Source organism: Carettochelys insculpta, chromosome 1 (assembly GCF_033958435.1).
Source record: "Carettochelys insculpta isolate YL-2023 chromosome 1, ASM3395843v1, whole genome shotgun sequence".
Classification (NCBI taxonomy): Eukaryota; Metazoa; Chordata; order Testudines; family Carettochelyidae; genus Carettochelys; species Carettochelys insculpta.
Window position 1 is genome coordinate 165,908,699 of NC_134137.1, and position 19,801 is coordinate 165,928,499.

A 19,801-nucleotide genomic window follows, 5' to 3' on the forward strand; every position below is an offset into this window, starting at 1 on the left:
ATGAGATGGTCCTTAATAAATAACCTCAAACCATAATTTTTGTAATCCCTATTTTAAGAACAGCGTGCACACAATGTTTTGTAATGTAATACATGTTTGCTGAAGGATGTTCACGAACTTTTTACATGTTCTATTTCCTCACACTTTACGTGTGTGTTTGTTCCACTGTCTTCCTGACTTTCACTCCCCAACCTTCGCTCTCTCTGGAGGATGCTAGAGGGAGTTTTCCAACATTTCGAGATAACATATTGTTTGCTATTTATATATGAGTTTTCTTTGTTGGGCTTTTAGATGTTCACCGTTTATCAAAAATAATCAAGAAGATTTTTTTTTGTTTGTTTTTTTTAACTTTGCAATTATGGCATCAGGAGACACAAAGAAGTCCTTAAAGAGCAACATGCAGCCCTGAAGCTGCAAGTTATAGACACTTGGTTCGGTGCACCGCTCCAGTAAAAGCCAGTGGGGGTGTTCTGCTGCAGAAGGAGATGGGGCGCACTCCCAGCTCTTTTTCAGGCTGCTGCACTAAGCAGCAGGCAGGTAAAGGGGGCTGGCTGAGGACATGCCCCACATCGGTCCAGGACTGCCCCAGTTCTCAGCCCCTCCCACCCCAGCTTCCTTTAGGAAAGGTCGGGGGGCTAAGGCAGGGGGCAAGGACACCCTTTGAGGGAGGCAAGGGGCTGAAGCCCCACCCCATTCCTACTGATTCTGCTTGTTGCTTGCAGTTCCCTTCCATCGCTATGAGGGAGTGAGAGGAAAGCTCCCATTCTCCCTGCATTCCTTTCACTCCAGGCTGGTGTAGGGAGGGGGCAGATGAGCAAGTGACCCACGCTGAGCTTCCCTCTCGCTCCCCGACAGCAATGGAGGGGGAACAGCAAGCAATATTGGTAAGTATCAGGGGGCTTTAGCCTCCGTTCTCCCTCAAGGGCATCCTTGTCCCCTGCTTCGGCCATCTCCCAACCCTCTGCCCTGAGCCCTCCCCATGACTGCAATCCCAGTTCTTGCACTCCCACAGACCCCAACCATCTGTCCTGAGCCCCTTCTCACAGCTCCCAACCCTGACCCTTGCACCACCCCCAGCCTTCTGCTCCTCCTCACACCCCCAACCTTGACTCCTGCATCCCCACACTCCAACCTTCTGCCCTGCGCTCCTCACACCCCAGTCTTGAGTTCTGCATCCCACACCTCCAGCCCTGAGCTCCCCCTAACTCCCACCCCCATGCCTAACTCACTGCCAGGAGCCTCCTACGTTCCACCACACAGTTAAATTTCTTACAGTTACTGTCATATAACAACCCCAGCCCCTTGCTCTGATGGGGGATACCACAGAGCCTGTAAGAAATTTAAGTCACTTTCGCCCCAGGCTGGGGACTTCCCTGGGAGCTGCCTCTGCTGACCTGCAGCTCCAGTGGCCTCCAGAGGTTGCAGAAGAACAGAGCCTGACCCAGGGAGCCGCTGGCCCATGCAAGGCAGCCCTCAGGGAGATCTGGCGCCCTTATGGTGAGGTGTGGCGGAAACACAAGGATTCCTCACAGGCCCACCGGGAGCAGGAGTCGGGGAAAGACTCACTTCCCTCCAAGGCCTGGCCTTAGCCAGAGGGCAGGGGCGCACGCCCATATTTGACCTTTCCCAAAAGGACACCCCGAGAGAGGGGCTAGGTCCACACTCCCCAGGGAAGACTGAACGCTTAGGTTCAGTATCGACCCCGGAACTCCTCGGGAGCCGTGAGGATTAAGGACCGCTGGCGGGAGAAGAATTCCCACCGCCATTCTGCAGTGAGGACAGGGCCCAATGCGGAGGGCTGCAGAATCGAGTCTAGGGATGCAACTGGCCTAGCAGCTGCCAACATTCAGCACCGACCCACTCCCCCGGTACCCACGTGTTCTAGCGTAGAGAGCACATTCCCATGCTGAGTCAGGCCCAGGCCCCCGCCGCCGCCGGGCTCCCCGCTTTCCACATGCTAACCCAGGCCAGGGCGGGCTTCAGGCCAGCCAGCGCGCGGGGCCTGTGGAGAGGAAGGGCGAGGGGGAGGGGGCAGCTGCGGGCCCGCCCCCTCGCTCTCCCCTCCCTCCCGCCGGCTGCACTCGCAGCTCCTGAGCGCAGCTTGCGCGGGGGAGACTAGCGGCGGCGGCTGGAGCTGCAGCAGGTGCCGCGCCCTCCCGCCTGACAGCCGCCGAGCACAGCAGCGGGTTGGCGGGCCCGGGGCCGGGCGGCTGGCGCAGCTTCTCCCCGCGGCGGCGGCAGCGGGGTCCTCTCCGCCCTTCGCAGCCAGGCGACGCAGCGACCCCCCGCCGCCAGTCGCGTTGGGTGCAGCGGCGCGGCCGGCCGGGGGCATGGAGAGCCGGCGCTGCTTCGCCAACCGCTTCGAGGACTACGCGGGCAGCGTGGCGGGCGGGCCGCGGCAGGAGGCGGCGGTGGTGCCCTGGCTGGCATCCACCATCGAGCGCATCCTGCGGGAGCTGCCCGCGCTGGAGGGCGGCGCGGCGGGGGGCGGCCTGTACGGCGGGGCGGCCGGCGTGGCCTACATGCTGCACCACGCGGCGCGCTGCCCGCCCCTGGCCGCGGCGCGCGACACCTACCTGCGGGCGGCCCGGCGCCTGGTGGACGCCTGCGTGCGCTGCGAGGAGGAGCGGGGCGAGCCCGAGGCCGACACCCGCGCCGCCTTCCTGCTCGGCGGGGCCGGGGTCTACGCGGTGGCCGCGCTGGTCTACCAGGCCCTGGGGCTGCCCGACTTCGGCCGCCTACTGGGCCGCTTCCGCGAGCTGAGCCAGGTCTGCGCCCCGCTCACCTTCCAGGAGTGCGGCTCCGACGAGCTCTTCGTGGGCCGGGCCGGCTACCTGTGCGCCGCCCTGGTGCTCAAGCAGAAGCTGGGCATGGAGGTAAAGGGCGGGCGGTGGGCGCTGGGAGCTCCTCGGGGCCGGGTCGTGGGCAGGGGGGGCCCGCAGGGAAAGCTGGGCTCCTCCTCCCCCGGGCACCGCAGGATGGGGCGACCGCATTTTCCCACGCCAGATCCGGGACACCTGCCCTCGGGATGGGCAGCTGCTGCCCCTGTCGGGCTCCCCAGCCACGGGCACTGCTGCCTCATGGGGGGTAGGGGTGGGGGTTTGCAGCCTCTTGGCAGGGGACACCAGGGAACGGGGCAGATGTTCCGCAGCAGGGCTCTTGGGTGGTGGGGGCTGCCAGCAGGGGGCACCGGGGGATGCAGCAGCTGCCCCATGGCACGGCTTCCGGGCAGTGGGAGCTGCTGCCCTGAGGCCCTGGAGACATGGCAGCTGCCCCCCTGCCCTTGGGGCTGCTGCATTGGTAATAGAATAGCTGCCCTGTAGAGGAGCTTCACTTTAAGGCGTGGGGTGCCAGGGAACAGGGCAGGCAGGGCATCGTCTGCTGCTGCCACCACAACGTGCAGGATTCCGGAGAACAGGAGCTGCAGAATATAAGGCAGTTTGCCCATTTTCCTGAGAAGGTCGGGATGCCTGTGAGACAGCTCAAATAACTGACTGGCCAGGTGAAAATGGGTAGATGGTTACTCTACTTCAGTGCCCCTAGCAACAGGTACTGCCATGGGGTGGTGGCTGGAGTCCCGGGTTTCTTAGTCAAGGATGTCAAAGTCAATTGGCTTTTCCTGAAACAAAACAAAGGTTTTTACTGAATGGCTGTTGGTGTCTCACCTCAAATCCCAGTCCTTTCCAAAGGGGAGGTTTGCGGGGGAGGGGCTGTACCTCTGGGGCTATTTCCCTTTCTGTTCCTGGTTTAAATGCAAGCTGTCTTAAGTTCAGCAGCAATGCTTTCTGGAAAACTAAATGCAAAGAGACACAGCTGAGAGTCACAGGCAGATAGAATGTGACCTTTTCTCTTTATGAGACAGGTCTGGTATTAAATAAAGCTCATTGCATTCACAGTGCAGGTCCAGGCCATTTTTGAGTGGTGGGGGCAGGCTAATTCTTGAATGTTAAATGAACTCCAGGAATTCCTTTGGGGGCTATTGAGGGAAGGTATTCATAATTTGAAGTGGATGTTAAGGCAAAATGTTGATTCATATGGAATAATAGTTAGGAATTATACGCTTTGCATTGGTTGGGCTAAATTTCCAAAAGCACTTATTTTGAAGTGTTCAGTAGGTCCAGTTGTGAGAATTTTCCAAAGAGCGCAGAATCCAGTTTGCAGAACTCTTTTGAAAATCCTGGCCACTTATTTTGGTGTCAAAATGGGAGATGAGTTCTTTGGAAAATCTAAAGCAAGATGGTGTGTCAGAAAGGTACAAGCCTTACTGGCCCTTCAGCATGCACAAGGTGAACATGCACCTTGCTCATACATGTGACTATCTTGGTGGCATTCAGAAGTCCTGCCTCCGGTAGTCGGATTGTTCTCAGTCTTGCTGTTGATTTGCTGCAGCATATTTTTTTCTTTTCCCTAAGTTTATTTTCTTGAGGCTGCCAAGTGAACATTGATCGTATGAAGTGAAATTTGTCCCTTAAAGTCAGAGGTGAAAGTAAGCCAGTGCACTGCTCTGGCAAGGAGAAGCCGGCCCGCTGGGGAATTGGCTGAAAGGCACAGCAGCTCCCAGATATGTTCCAGGAGCTCTCCTACTAAGCAGCTGGCAGCCAGGCAGGTAGAAGGGACTGGCTGTGGGCACCCCTCCTCCCATCCAAGGCTGCCCTAGCCCTGATCCCCTTCCCCAGGGAGCATATGGGAGTCTGCAGCCTCATATACCAGGATGCCTCTACTCTTTTGATTATCAGAGAGCAAGAGAAGAGTGCACAGCTTGCATGGAGTCCTCTCCCAGTTGCTGAGGGGAGAGAGCAGAGAAGTAATTCACACAAGCTGTGCACTTTCCCCTCACTCCCTGATAGGGGAAGCGGGAGAATAGCAGCGGCATTTTGGTACGTGTGGCTGCAGCCTCTCCTCCCGAAATGGCTCACTTCTTCACTCCTACGCACATCCCAGCCCCATCCCCTAGGCTTGAAGCCCCCCGCATAATCTCATACTCCTGACCTGTGTCCCCCATACCCTGCCTTGTAGTCCCAACCCTCTATCCTGGGCCCCTCCTGACACTTCCATCCTTGTCTCTGGTATGCACCCACGCCTCCTGGCCCCCAGTCCCAAGTCCTCTATGCCTCCAAGCTCCTTCCTGACTTCTGCACCTTCCACATGCTCATCCCCTGTCCCAAACCCTCCACACCTCTCTCCACACTTAAATTTTTTACAGGTGCTGTTGTATTCTACTTCCCATGCACCTGCCCTGAGCCCCTCTCCATGGTGTGTGCGTGGGTGTTCGATACAACAGTACCTCTAAGAAAAAAGTTACTTTTACCTCTGCTTACGTTGATTCAGGGCCATTGCTGTTGATGCTGTTTTGTTGCCCTTTGCCTGACTAAACTGAACTACCAGCTAGGTTCTGAGAAACTCTTCACCTGTGAAGAAGAGGTTTTTGCTTACATTTTTCATTGTAGAGAATTATTTTCCTTCATTTCAGTGAGTACAAATTTAGCTCAGCTATAGGGCTCTGATTTTGCTCAGCCTCACTTACAGTCCTGATGTCTTAAAATTCCACTTGGCCCGCAGAGTGTCCTCCTTGTTTGACGAGGTGTAATCAATTGAATACATTTGAATTCATGAAAACCAGAGGCTCTTGCTACTGTTTAGGAGGCGGTTTGAGGTGGTACACAAGTTGTCCCACTGATCTCTGTGGAACTACTTGTAGGCAGTCCCTTATGCATTGATGAGGTTCAGCAGGATCTGTGTGGCTCTTAACGCTTGGTTCATCAGGAACAGTAAGATACATATTCTCTTGGATATTTGTTAGCTTCTATTAAATTGCAACTGAAGCCCCACATGTAGAGGAATATGAAGTATTGTCCTGATAGTGAATGTGTCATTTATGTTCACTTTATTTTTATAATGTACAGGGTCCTTTATCCTTTGTATTTTCACTGTACTTAGAGTTTTTAATTGTTTTGTCTTCTGAATACATTTTCTTGTAATGTTTTCTGTCTCAGTTCCTAAGGTAATTGCACCTCTGACCCCTTCACAGTGTTAATTTGTAATGAAAGTTGCTAGGGCTCAAGCAGTTTTTTTTACATCCGTAACTGATGCAGTGAGGCTAGAGGAACCAGGCTATGAACTGCCAAGTGGTGTTATGAAGCTCAGCCCTGACAACCCCTGGCACAAATTAAGCACTGCCCCTTCAAGGCTTGCTCCAATTGAGTAATGGCTTAAGGCCTGAGAACTTTTTCTGTAATGGAATTAGCAGTCCAGATAGGATATTGGCCTCCTGTGCTCTTGTTTCCCAGGGGCTATGCCAGGGTTAACCAGTGACCAGCCAGCTTTCATAAAGCAAAATATTTGTTTTGAATGTAAAGTACTACAGAGAAAGCATCATGAAAACAATAAACAGCTTATATGTAAGTGCTTTGCCAGGTGTCACTCATCTTCCACATGAAAATTCTGGTAGGTTTCAAAGTCATTCAGACCCTTTTTATAGGGTGAGCCCTTCTTGGTCACATAGTTCAATGAATACATCCTTAGAGTGAAGGGGACACTGTCTCTGTAGTAGGCAGCCCATTTTGTGCTAGTGTTCTTTCTAAGTTCGTTGGGCCTTTTGAAACTGGCGAAAAAAAGGATATGCAGTTTCCCCCTTGTTTGCGTATCTGGGGGTTACATTTATTGCCCCTTAGCATGTTTAGTTGGTAATGGTTTATCTTTCATTACTTCTTCTCAGTCACTGTGTTGCATTTGGAAACTTGTGTTTGCATCCTTCTGTTCAAATCTTTCATTTATTTTTTCCAACCTCTCTCAGTTCTTAAACCTTCCTGGCACGCATAAGTCTATGGCATTTGAAGAGAGGGAAAAAAAAACCCAAACACAAATGTGTTTATAGTGAATACAATGATTTGGGAAGGTCTCAGGTGGGTTGCTCTGTAGTCTGTCAATGTCCATGGCTCTGCATGCGGGAGAGAACGAGTCCCTGGAGTGCAGACTTCCCCGTGTTGCTCTTCTAATGTAACTCAGTTTTGATCTGGAGAGACTGACTAATTTTGAGGCCACAGATTGATTCGGTTTCCATGTCCATTCAATACTTAACTCTTGGGTAGACTACCAGGTTGTGTAAATGTTCTGGTGGTTTTCTAGACACCAGTTAGAACAATACTGTAATCATCTCTCATTTCACAAAGCCATCCACACACTTTTGATGTTGATTTGTGGTCACATGGACTAGGGCTGGTTTTAAAGCAGGTGCCTGCAGAGGGGAAGGATTTTCCGTAGCACACCAGTCCCGTGAAACAACGTTCCCCCGTGCCTGATCTTTCAGTGCACCTGTTTAGACTAGTGTTTTTTTTTCTTACGTGTAACTGTTTTATTAGTGAAATTGTGAGTTTAAAATGGGAGGGTTTGCATACAAATGAGGGTGAACAAATCCCTTGTATCTGAAGTCTCCTGAATATTGTGCATGTTCACACTCAATGCAGTTAAGATCTGAATTTCAGAACTGATCTCTGCCTCTGTAATGGGCCAAAAAACAGTCACATGTCTTCAAAAATATGGATCAAAACTCTGAGGTTGGGATACATGCCTAATGCTAGATAAACTTCAAAAATCTCAGTGGCATCAGAGGTACAGCTCAGCATATGTGAAAACTTCATTTTCTGCTTTAAATATAAAAGACGTAATTTTGTTTTGAACATGTTGCTCTTTAAATCTATTGCTCCCAGTGAAATGTATTTGTCATATGCAGATCTCGGAGCATGGCCAATCCTGAATAGCTGTTTGATTGACACAGAAGGTTGTAACAGCAACGAAGGGTCCTGTGGCACCTTATAGACTAACAGAAAAGTTTAGAGCATGAGCTTTCGTGAGCACAGACTCACTTCACCATATGCATTCATCAGGGAATCTGATGAAGTGAGTCTGTGCTCACGAAAGCTCATGCTCTAAACTTTTCTGTTAGTCTATAAGGTGCCACAGGACCCTTCATTGCTGCTACAGATCCAGACTAACACGGCTACCCCTCTGATACTAGAAGGTTGTAAGGCATGCGGACAGTCTCACATCCAGTGGGAATGGATTTTGATAGCTGATATCTGAAGAATGATATGACATTCTGACAGTTGTTTATTGCAGGGATAGTATGTTTTGTTAGTCCTATATTACGTCACCCACTGTGACTATCTGATGTTCTGGGGGATCCATTCTTGTACTGTAATAGGAGAACCATACATACAAGTGATTGTTGGTTGCCTGTGCATTTCTTTATGCTGTTGAAAAAATATTTGTCTGTACAGGTTGAACCTCTCTCATTCGGCACCCTTGGGACCTGACCAGTGTTGGACAGGAGAATTTGCCGGCCCACAGGAGTTCAATGTTGTCTAGCACATTACCAACACTCCCCTTGCTTACTGGGCTCTTGGAAGACATTTAAGAGTCAGTTACAGCTAACTAGCAGCACAGAACCCTGAGCGCCAGGACAGGTGGCTGTAAATAAATGTTATGGAACCACAGGAAACTTGGAAGAGAGTTGATTAAAGAGGTTCAACCTGTACTTCGCTTTTAGCTGAAGAAGCAGCTGAGTTTATGAATAATACTAATTACAAAGTCATATTTAAGAGATTTTACTCTCCTCCTGGCCCCCAAAAAGTCTCCTCTATCCACAGTGGAGCTCTACCTTTCCATCATGGTTCTTCAAATTCAATATTTTGGAGGGCCTGTGCTATGGCTGCTGTTCCTCCGAGTCTAGCCCACTGTCACACTTAAAATACATCATCATGGAGAACTGTTATGTCTCCCTTTAAAATTAATTAGTGTTACTTCTTAAGCTGCTAGAGGGGCTACTGTTGCATGCAAAGCATTCTTCTGCTTCGCATAGTTGAGTGTTATGTTCCCAGCCTCAGGGGTGGAGTGGAACAACAATGACTGTGAGCTTGCCTCTTTCCCATGGGGAAACAATGCAGCGGGATCAGAAATGCAACTGACAAAATGCATCAGAAAAGACTGGAGGAAGATGTGATGTATGGTTAAAGGTGATACAAAGGCAAACCTTACTCCTCTTATAAGCACTGGGGAAGGCTAAAAAGTCCTTTTAAAATGAGATTTACCGATAATGTTGGCATCAAAAATGACATGTAAGCTACTGTACAAACACTTCGAGACATTGCAGGCGTGTTAGGTCAGGTTCTGCATATATTTGTGGACATGGGTTGGAACCAATGTTCCCTCTAATCTTTTCCATCCATGTGCGGAATAAAAAATTAATATGTACCAAGGCATGTGCAAATATACATCACAAATAGAAACAAAAAACCTAGCTATGGGCTCTCTGCTAAATAGCTGGGTGACATCTGAATATCTTCTGACTGGCCATCCAAGCGCACAGCTTGTAGGGAACACTGGTCTAAATGCATTCTCTGGAGACTGTTACACGTATGCCAGTATAGGTGATGGGTAAGCACTCAGTTGAGGAAGGCAGGCCCTGCCCCTTGTGCACCATCCCTTGGCCCCATGGAGCCAGGCCCAGGCCCTGGTGCAAGTTACTGCCCTTCACTCCCTGAATTTCTCCAGCCCCTTAGTTTTCCCCACTTTCAGGGGGTGGTACAGTCCTGTCCTTCCCAGCTGGCTGGAGCTCCTGGCAGCTGGAAAGCCAGGCAGCTGTGCCATGGCACCAGCCCTGCTGAGAGGCTGGAAGGCTCCACTGTGGCCCCAGCCCTCCCAGTTGGCCAGAGCATAGGCAGTTTTGGAAAGGCAATGCCTTCCCTTGCCTACATTACCCACCACCCAGATATGCCAGAGTGATAAATTGGTCCGCAGACACTTCCAAAACCACCAAAAACAAAACGAAACATTTTAATCCAGGGAGCTTTGGAGGTAGCCTGGGGTGTACATACAGCAGTTGTTCAGATTATCAGAGATTTATGATCAGTTGAATGTTGGAATTTAAACAGTTTTACCGGGAGCAGTAGGCATCATAAGAATTTCCCAAATTCTTGTGTCAGATTTTACAAGAAGGTAATATTCTTTCTATAGCTGCATTTGTTACCCTTATCTGTACCTCTTCGTGTGAAACGCTAATGTAAGTTCAGTGTTTTGGCTTGATTTTCTTCTCTGCAAGAAGTTTCATCCTCTCATGCGGGGGACAGAGTTGGGCCCAAGGATAGGAAATTAAACAGTGTGAAGGCGTGTGATAGGGTGGCGAGCGAATGTGCTAGAGAGCTGGGAGGAAGAACTGATAGGTGAGAAGAAAGAAGAGTTGGTGGAAGAAGAAAAGAAAAGTGAGAGAAAGTAAAACAACATTAAAAACATAAAAATCAACATTCCCCAATACATTTAGACAGAAAAAGAGCAAGAAATAAATTAGAACCTAGAGCAGGATATAGTTTAAAATGAAAGCAGGTCCTCTTGCAAGATTTGGAGCTGGTATGTGATAGTATGGGTCAGGGTTACGCACCCTGTGGCTCTTTAAGGACTTCTTTGGGGCTCCCAACACTATAACTGCAAAGATTTAAAACAAAAATAAATAAATAAATAAAACCTCCTGATTATTTTGAATAACTGCTGAATGTCTAAAAGCCCAACAATGAACAACTCGTGTCCAAATAGCAAATGATATGTGATCTTGAAACGTTGGTTAACCCCCCATTTAATATGTGCAGTGCATTGTGGGGTACGAGACTGCATTTGTGTTTTGATTGTGTTGCTAATAAAGTCTAGATTTTGAAAAGGAAAATGAAGGCTGTAGCATTCCTGTTGTGAAGGGCAAGGCACGTTTTAAGAAAGAAAACTGGAATTGAGCATTAAGTAAAATTGGCATAATTAAAGCGGGTTCAGGAGCGAAAGTCAGGAAGACGGTGGTACACAAATACGTGTGTAAAGCATGAGGAAAGAAAATATGTAAAAGTTTGTGAACGTCCTGCAATAAACATGTATTGAATTACAAATCAGTGTGTGTGCGTTTGTTTTTAAAACGGGTTACAAAAAGTCTGGTTTGACATTATTTATTAAGGACCATCTCGTATTCACGTGCATTGCAGCTCTTGAATTACTGATATATTTTTTAAACTGAATTGGAAAAAGAAAAAAAGTCTCTTCTTGCTATTTTGATTGCCAAGCCCTGGTATGGGCCCATCAGTGGGGGAGAGGCTATGCTAACTCACAGCAGTTTAGAATCTAGGCCAGAGACTAGAAGATACAGGGATGGGCAATAATTTTTGATGGGGAACCATCCAAGAATTTGGTAAGTGGTCAAGGGCTGCACTCTTCCTTAATATTAATGGAGGAGGTACAGGGGCTGGTATGGAGGTTGGGTGAAGAAAGGAGCTGGGGTAGCGGACTGGGGTGTAGAAGGAGGGGTGAGGTCTGGGAAGGAGTTTGGGTGAAGGAGGAGTTTGTGACCTGGTGCAGACACTGGGAAGGAGTATGGGTACAAGAGTGGGGGTGCAGAGGGTTTGTGGCCTGGCTCAGGGTACAAGAGGGGCAGTAGAGGTTTGGGGGAGGGAGTGGCCAGGCTCTGGCAGGAGGTGGTTACCTAGGCAGCTCCAAGCCAGAACCCCAAGAAGTGTCTCAGGTGAGCTCCCTGCCTTCCATACCGTTTCACAGTGTTCAAAGTGGCTGGCTGCGGGGGCCATGTGTTTCTCTGAGCTCTGCGAGCCCCAGAGGTGGGAGGGGGCATTTTGCACACTAGCTGTGTCACAAATGTAGCTCAGATAGCTTGTGTTGGCCAGTTTCTGGTTAATAGAAGCTGCAGTATTGTGCTGTGGGGGGAGGCAATGTGAAGAGAGAAGCAGGTGGCTGCTGTAGCAAGCTACTTTGAGTGGCGTGGCAGGGGGAGGAGGCAGGCAGAGCACCTCTACCAGGATACCTGTGGGCTGGATCTGGCATTTTGGCAGGCTGGATTCATCCTGTGGGTCATATTTTGCTTTCCCCTGGTATAAGGGCTGACATTTAGAGGAATAGCTACCTCCCCTGTGAAAGCTAGAGTTAGAGAGGTAAATCCTAGGGCTGCTTGAAAAAATATTTCAATTTCAACTTTTATTTTTTTGACAAAAATGGTTCGGATTTTAAATGAAAATGTTAATGAAGAATGCCCATGAAAGCTTATGTGCAAAAAAATCTGTTAGTCTATCAGATGCCACAGGACTTCTCATTTTTGTGGATCCAGACTAACACAGCTACTCCTGTGAGTCTAATAAAATCATGGACCGATAAAGTTAAAATAAAGGGTAGAGTTGGAGAAAATGTTTGCTAGACCTGACTGAAAAACTGGGACAAAGACCCACTTTGTCAGATGCATGCACAAAAGCTTATGCTCTAAAAAAAATCTGTTAGCCTATAAGGTGCCACAGGACTTCTCATTTTTTCCAGGACTTGATTGTGAAAGCGAGGTTGGTTGGGAGAGTTGCTTGTTTGAAGGACAGGAGGAGGAGTAAGTATCTCTCTCTGCCCTTCAATTGACCTCACCTCCACCATGACTCTCCTTCTTTTTCTCCTCTACAGTGGTCCATGTACTGTTTTCTCACTTTGCAAATATGATCACCCAAAGTCATTGTTGCTGAGCTGCATCCTTTGGTTAAATTACAGCTTACAGGTCCAAAACCTCAGCAGTTTCCCTACACACAGTTCTGTTGTGGACCCTCATGGCAATTTACGTTCTGTGTTTTACTATCTCATCAGTTGTCTCTCTTGGTTTTTCATTCCTTCCTTGTTTGCCCTCTTATTACCATTTCTCTTTCACACAAGTACCCAGATACACATGCAGTTGCTGTTGTTGTCAGTATTTACACATAGTGGTATCTGAGCAATGAGTGTTTCCCCTAATTTTTTCCACCATGGGCAGAATAAATTTTATGTGCACCCCCAATAAAAAGACACAGTGCCAGAGATGGGTGGTGTGGGTGCTTTGCTAATCAGCTGGGCGGCATCTGACTCCCTCCTAGGTGGCTGCCCAAGCACTCAGCTTACAGGAAACAGTGTGAGCAGCCAAAGATTCTGCTTCTAGGAAATAACTGATAACTGTGCGGCATCAGTTGGCAAATGACGACTTTTTAATGGTGATTACTATATTCCTCTTAACGATGATGTTTTTCATTTTCATACTTTGGGCACTCTAGATGTTGCATGAATAATTTAAAGTACAATTTTAAAAACCAGCTCACAACAAACCATGTAAAAGAGTATGAAAAAAGCCAAAGGATGTTCTGCTAACGAAACAGGGCCAGCAGGGAGTGGTGTCTATCAGAGGGGCCAACAGTGAATAAAAATGAAAACATTTTGGAAAAAGTAGCCTTTTCAGATGTTTTAAAAGGGAGAAGAGATGAATTGAGGCAGGTATGCGAGTGGACTGAGTATTATACACTCAAAATAAATCTATTCGGAGGCATAAGGCTACACTGCTAATGGCTACGCTGCACTGGAGTTCGAGATAAGCCCTTATTGTAAGCTTCCTGGTAACCTTTGTATGATGAGAGTTATTGGGAATGAAACACCATGCTCAAAATGGCTCTATTTTGGGATACAGATATATTCCAAAATAGAAACAATAGTCTAGCCTTAGCCTAAGAGTCGTTACAGGAATCTAAGATGTAGTAGCAGAACCCTTGAACTGTGGGATGGATTTGAGCATAGGTATGCACCATTACTAGGGGATCTAAGGTATAGAGATTCTCCCTGTTAAGCCAACAGGGCCAGCTTTATTTCTGTTAATTCAACAGAGCTAAGGTAAAATCAATCACTGCTTTATGTGTGAGGAGTAGACATGTTAGTCTATCTGCAAAAACAATGAGAAGTCCTGTAACACCTTATAGACTAACAAATTTATTGGAGAATAAGCTTTTGCAGGCATATATACGTGCGTCTGATGAAATGGGTCTCTGCCAATGAAAGTGGATGCTCTAATAAATTTGTTAGTCTATAAGGTGCCACAGGATTTCTTGTTTTCACCGCTTTATAGGCAGCCAAGATAAAGAATGGAGATTCACTTCTGGAGGAATGCGGTGCCACTATGCATGCACAGAAGTCATGTCCCCTATAGATTTTATTTTCTCTTCAGGAAATACTTTCTGCCAGAGAGATGCTGTCATTATCCCTTTTGGTTGCAAGCAACTCTGTGATGCCAAAATACAGGGCAACTATCTCACAGGCTGGAGCAGCCAGCTGCTGCTACGGAGTAGAGACTATATTCCCCAAACGCTCTCCCCTCAGGGCCAGATGAGGAGCTCTGGATTTTGGGCAGGACAGATAGAGATGGGCATGTGGGCCTGCTGGAGAGTCACATAGGCTCGGGGGCAGACTGGATGGGCTGATTGGGAATTTGGGGGCAGGGCCACATAGGAAGGGGGGCAGGGAAGGTATCTGAGGGGGTACAGGGATGCATGGGTGGGGATAAAGGGTGAAAGGTCATATGTGGATGGGGTATGCATGGGAGAGGCTTGACCGCTCCCTAGCCCGTCCTGCCCCAAAAACATGTTCTGCACTTACACTTCTCATAGAGCTGGAAGGGACTTCTGGAGGTCAAGTCCAGTCCCCTGCCCTGGTGGTAGGACCAACCACCATCCCTTTTTTAATCCATTTGCCCCAGATCCCTAAATGGCCCCCCGAAGGATTGCACTGACAACCCTGCATTTAGCAGGCTAATGCTCTAGCCACAGAGCTACCCCCCACCAGCCAATAACCCTCCAGGTTCCTCGCTAGCAATTGCTTCCCTTTCCCTCAGCGCCTCCATTAATGAAACCAGTGAAATTCAACAAGGCCGGATGTGAAACACTCCACCTAGGAAGGAACACTAAGGTGCGCACGTGCGAAATGGGAAGTGACTGTCTAGGAAGGAGTACTGCCAAGGAGGATTTGAGAGTCATAATGTGCCACCAGCTAAGTACAACTCAACGATGTAACACTTGCCAAAAGAGTGAACGTCATTCTGACCTGCATTAGCAGGAGTGTAGCAAATACGACATGAGAAGTAATTCTTCCTTTCTACGCCAGGCTCATTAACTTCAGTTGGAGTATTGGGTCCAGTTCTGGGAATCATATTTCAAGAAAGATGTCCACAAATTGGAACACATCCAGAGAAGAGGAACAAAATTGATGGTCCAGAAAACATGGTCTTGGAGCAGGGTGGGCAATAATTCTCAATGGGGTGGGGGGGCACTCCAAGAATTTGATACGTGGTCAGGGTCTGCACTTCTCTTCAATATTAATGGAGGAGACGCATGGTCTGAGATGGAGCTTGGGTACAGGAGGAAGCGCTGAGTAGGGGATTGGCAAGCAGGAAGGGTGTGTGAGCTCTGGGAGAGAGTTTGGGTGTAGGAGGGGGTTCTGACCCGAGCGGGGTGTATAGGGTCAAGGAGAGAGTTGGGATGCAGAAGGTGAGTTGTGACCTGGGGTGGAGTACGTAAATGGGTGTCAGCTGCAGGCTCTGGCCGGGAGGCACATACCACAGGCGGCTTCTGGCTGGCAGCTCAGTGAGATCCTCTGTTACGGCCCCACGTGGCATTCAAAATGGGTAGCTGCTGGGGCCAACTTGTGTGTGTCTGCGGTGCATGCCTTTGGGGCAGAGGAGAGCAGGGGGTCTCTGAGTGCTGTGCGTGCCCACAAGCACTGCCTTTGAAGTTCCCATTGGCCAGGTGGGGGACAGATGTGCAGACCCCCCGCTACCCCCTGGAGCACTCCCCACCCAGAGCCACACATGCTTGCCTCCAGCAGCCGGATGCTTTGATCAGTGTATGGGGCTGCAGCAGCCAGGGAGGCTCCCTGAGGGTACTGCTAGGCCACAGTGGGCTGGATCCAAATGTTTGTTGAGCCAGATTTGGCCTGAGGGCCACAGTTTGCCTGCCCCTGCCTGTGAGCAAGGGGAGTTTGGAAAAGCAGCATTTCTTCTTCGAGTGTCCCCGTGGGTGCTCCACAATAGGTGTCGGGCTTGCCCGGCGCCGCAGATCGGATCTTCCAAGCAGTTTCTGCCGGACCGCGCATGCGCCGGCGCGCGCCGCTCCCTTGCGCGCTCCTGGCCATGTGCGCGATCCGGTCCCCGACAGTTCCTCTTAACCGCCGTCGGCTGCAGACAGAATCTGAACTAGGCTAAGGCCAAGTAGCGTATTCAATGACTTTAACTGTTTTTCTTTAAAGTTTTTCAAGTACTTAGGCTACTGCAAGTTAGCCGGTTGTTATTTTTCAAAAAAAAAACAAAACAACAAACAAACTACAAGCGGGACAGCTTCAATCCAGTCCCAGTAACAAGCGCCGGAGGCCAGGAGCATCGGGCCATCAGCCCTCCTGCTGAGGCAGGTCATCGGACGGGGAAAACAGCACAGAGAAGGTGCTAAGTACCCGCTTAACAACTGAAAGACTCACCAACAATGTCCTCTTCAGGATTTAAAAAATGTGAGTCCTGCCGAGAGGCGATTAAGGAGAGACAGGGAGATGCGGCTTAAAATGCTGCTTTTTGATAAGGCCCTCCAGCCAGACATGCCGGAGCGGCCGCAGCAGGAGGGACCCTCCGGGGCCCATAAAAGGAAAGCTGCCTCCCTCACCCCATCAGCGCAAAAACGGAGGAAAGTCTCCCCAACCCGATCCCTGCCGGCAGCAACAGCGAGCGGGACGGGAGGAGCGAGCAGCCCCCAGCCGCAGCAACAGCTGATTGGCGGCGGCACGGAGAGCCACGTGGAAACGGCTCAGCCTCCGATAATCAGCCAGCCGCCCCGCACCGCAGGCAGGGCGGCGGCTTAAAACTGCTTTTCATAAGGCCCTCCAGCCAGACGTGCCGGAGCGGCCGCAGCAGGAGGGACCCTCCGGGGCCCATAAAAGGAAAGCTGCCTCCCTCACCCCATCAGTGCAAAAACGGAGGAAAGCCTCCCCAGCCCGATCCCTGCCGGCAGCAACAGCGAGCGGGACGGGAGGAGCGCGCAGCCCCCAGCCACAGCAACAGCTGATCGGCGGCGGCACGGAGAGCCACGTGGAAGCGGCTCAGCCTCCGATAATCAGCCAGCCGCCCCGCACCGCAGGCAGGGCGGCGGCTAAACAAGCGCCGGTACCGGCGGCACCGCAGGCAGCGGCACCGACCCCCGGGGAACCGGCGGTGCAGAGCGCGCAGGCACGCAGCCTGCAGGCACCGGAGGACACCGCACGTGCGGCACTGCCCTCGAGCGTGCCGAGCACGGTGCGGACGGGGCCGGGATCCCCTGTGCGTCACGGGGCGGAGTTACCTCCTCAAGGGAGGGGGAAGGCTGCACACAAGAGGAGGCATTGCAGCCCCTCTCCGGACAGGGCTGTGGAGTTGCTTTCTCACAGCCCTCTGCTTATGTTGCAGACTCCAACCAGAAGGCAGGGGTCCCCCCTAGCCTACCCGGAGCCCCCTTCTCCATTTTTGCAACCAGCCTCACCCTGGCTGGGACCACCTTCACCCTTCCTGGGGTTTGAACCGCTGGACTATTATGCAAAATCGCTCTCTCCAGTGTCTCGACGATCTCCCTCCCCCAGACGCAGAGGGTATGCACCAAGGGAGTGGTCTAGGTCACCTTCCCAAGAACAGTGCCTATACTGCCATGGTCGCCCCTACCACGCGGGGCATAGACACCATCGGCAATCTACTAGGGGAAGATCCCCACAGACGATCTCGTACCCCCGAGGGCAATTGCGACCGGGGACAGAGACTCAATCATCTCAGGGGGGACTGGTTATGGAACCCCGAGATGTTCCCTCGCAAACCTCTAGCGAGAGGGTGTACCATCGCCAACAGGAACCGGAAGGGTCCAGAGAGACGTACCCCAGCGGTTCCTCGCTCTCCTCCCCGGACGAGGCTACGGCCCCGGGGGACGTCCATCCTCGGACGATCTCAAACAGTTTCAAGAGCTGTTTAAGAGGGTGGCCTTCACGCAAGGCATCCAGACAGCATAGGTGCAAGAGAAACACCATAAGCTCCTCAAAAATTTGAGACCTCCGGCCTCCTTCCAGAGTAGCAATACCGCTTAATGAAGCAATCTTAGAGTCCGCCACTACAATATGGCAGACCCCTGCGACTATTCCGCCTGTCCAAAACAGAGCAGATAAGAAATACTTCGTGCCGGCGAAGGGCATGGAGTTCCTGTTCAGCCACCCACAGCCAAATTCCTTGGTGGTGGAGTCGTCGCAACAAAGACCAAAGACATCTCAATTCAGGACAGGGGGAACAGACAAAGATGCCAGGAAGCTAGAGCTGTTCGGCAGAAAGGTCTACTCCTCCTCCACTTTAACGTTGCGAATGGCAAATTACGCAGCGCACTTAGCGAACCATAATTTCGACAACTATTCCAGGTTAACCTCCCTCATGGACTCGCTTCCAGAGGACAAAAAGCCGGTGCTCAAGGCCATAGTGCAAGAAGGCTACGCTGCCTCGAGGACGGGAGTTCAGATCGCCCTGGACGTTGCGGACACAGCAGCACGTTCCACAGCAATGGCAGTGGTGATGCGAAGGGAGTCCTGGCTCTAGACTTTGGGTATACCGAGGGATCTGCAGGCGAAGATAGTTGACCTTCCCTTCGACTCGCAGAAGCTGTTTGCTGAATCAACTAACTCGGTCCTTCATTCCAGTAAAAATTCAAGAGCCACACTCAGGACCCTGGGGATTTACACCCCTCCATACACAAAGAAAAGGTACTACCCTCAACAAAGACGGTACCAGTACCAGCAACAGCGCCCCCAGTACCACAGGGGTTACGAGCAAGGGTGACATCAACAGCACCAGCAGTACAGAACTCCCAGGCGACGTTCACAACAGAGCCGTGCGTCCTCGGGGCGGGGCCAAAGGCCACAAGTTTGACCACAATCGCCTCCATCCTTACAGCACTGGACGATGGAGACTGGTTCGCAGCCCTCGATTTACAAGACGCGTACTTCCACATAACTATCCATCCGGCTCACCGGCGATTCCTCCGGTTCATGGTAGGCAATGAACACTTCCAATACAAGGCCCTACCGTTTGGCCTCTCCTTGGCCCCCAGAGTCTTCACCGAGACCTTGGCAGTGGTGTCAGCCTACCTGCACAGACAGGGGGTATTTATTTTCCCGTATCTGGACGACTGCCTGCTCAAAGGGGCCTCGAAGGGGGAGGTTCTGCGCATGATACGCGTCACAGCAAACACGTTCTCTTCACTCGGCCTGGTTATCAATCTGGCAAAATCAAAAATAGACCCCACACAGGACATAGAGTTCATAGGGGCTCGCATAAACTCGGTTACAGCGAGAGTATATCTACCAGAGGCTCGCTTTCGGGCCATCGGTTCCCTCGTGCAGGTCATCACCTTCAGCCCTACGGTGCCGGTCTTGACGTGCTTGCAGCTGCTGGGCCACATGGCAGCAGCGACGTTCGTAGTACAGAATGCCAGGTTACACATGTGCAGCATGCAGCACTGGCTGGCGAGTGTATACAAAACCGGCAGTACACACCGTTCACAGGGTGGTGTCGCCCACAGCCGGGGTGCGCAAATCCCTACAATGGTGGGTAAACCCCAGGAACCTGCTAACAGGGGTACCCTTCCACCAGCCGCAAATATCGGTTTTTGTCACTACAGATGCCTCCCTCATAGGGTGGGGAGCGCACATGGGCGAAGAGGTGACTCAAGGACTGTGGTCACCTGCGTACCAGTCACTACACATAAATATACTGGAGCTCAGAGCAGTGTTCAACGCCTGCAGACACTTTCGAGACCACATACAAGGCAAAGTCGTCGGGATCAGTACAGACAATACCTCCACCATGTTTTATATAAACAGGCAAGGAGGAGCTCGATCCCGTGCCTTATGCGTAGAAGCAATCCGCTTATGGAACTGGTGCATCGCCAACAATATAATC

At 50.6% G+C, this 19,801-nt stretch overlaps 1 protein-coding gene across 1 annotated transcript in view; it reads left to right on the top strand.

Moving 5' to 3' along the window:
- Positions 1–2,256: 2,256 nt before the first annotated feature.
- Positions 2,257–19,801, top strand: part of LANCL3 (LanC like family member 3) — a 43,564-nt gene continuing 26,019 nt past the window's right edge. The window contains exon 1 of the mRNA XM_074983391.1: positions 2,257–2,876. Within this exon, the coding sequence (XP_074839492.1) occupies positions 2,331–2,876 (546 nt within the window). The 5' untranslated portion in view covers positions 2,257–2,330. The remainder of the gene's footprint in view (positions 2,877–19,801) is intronic.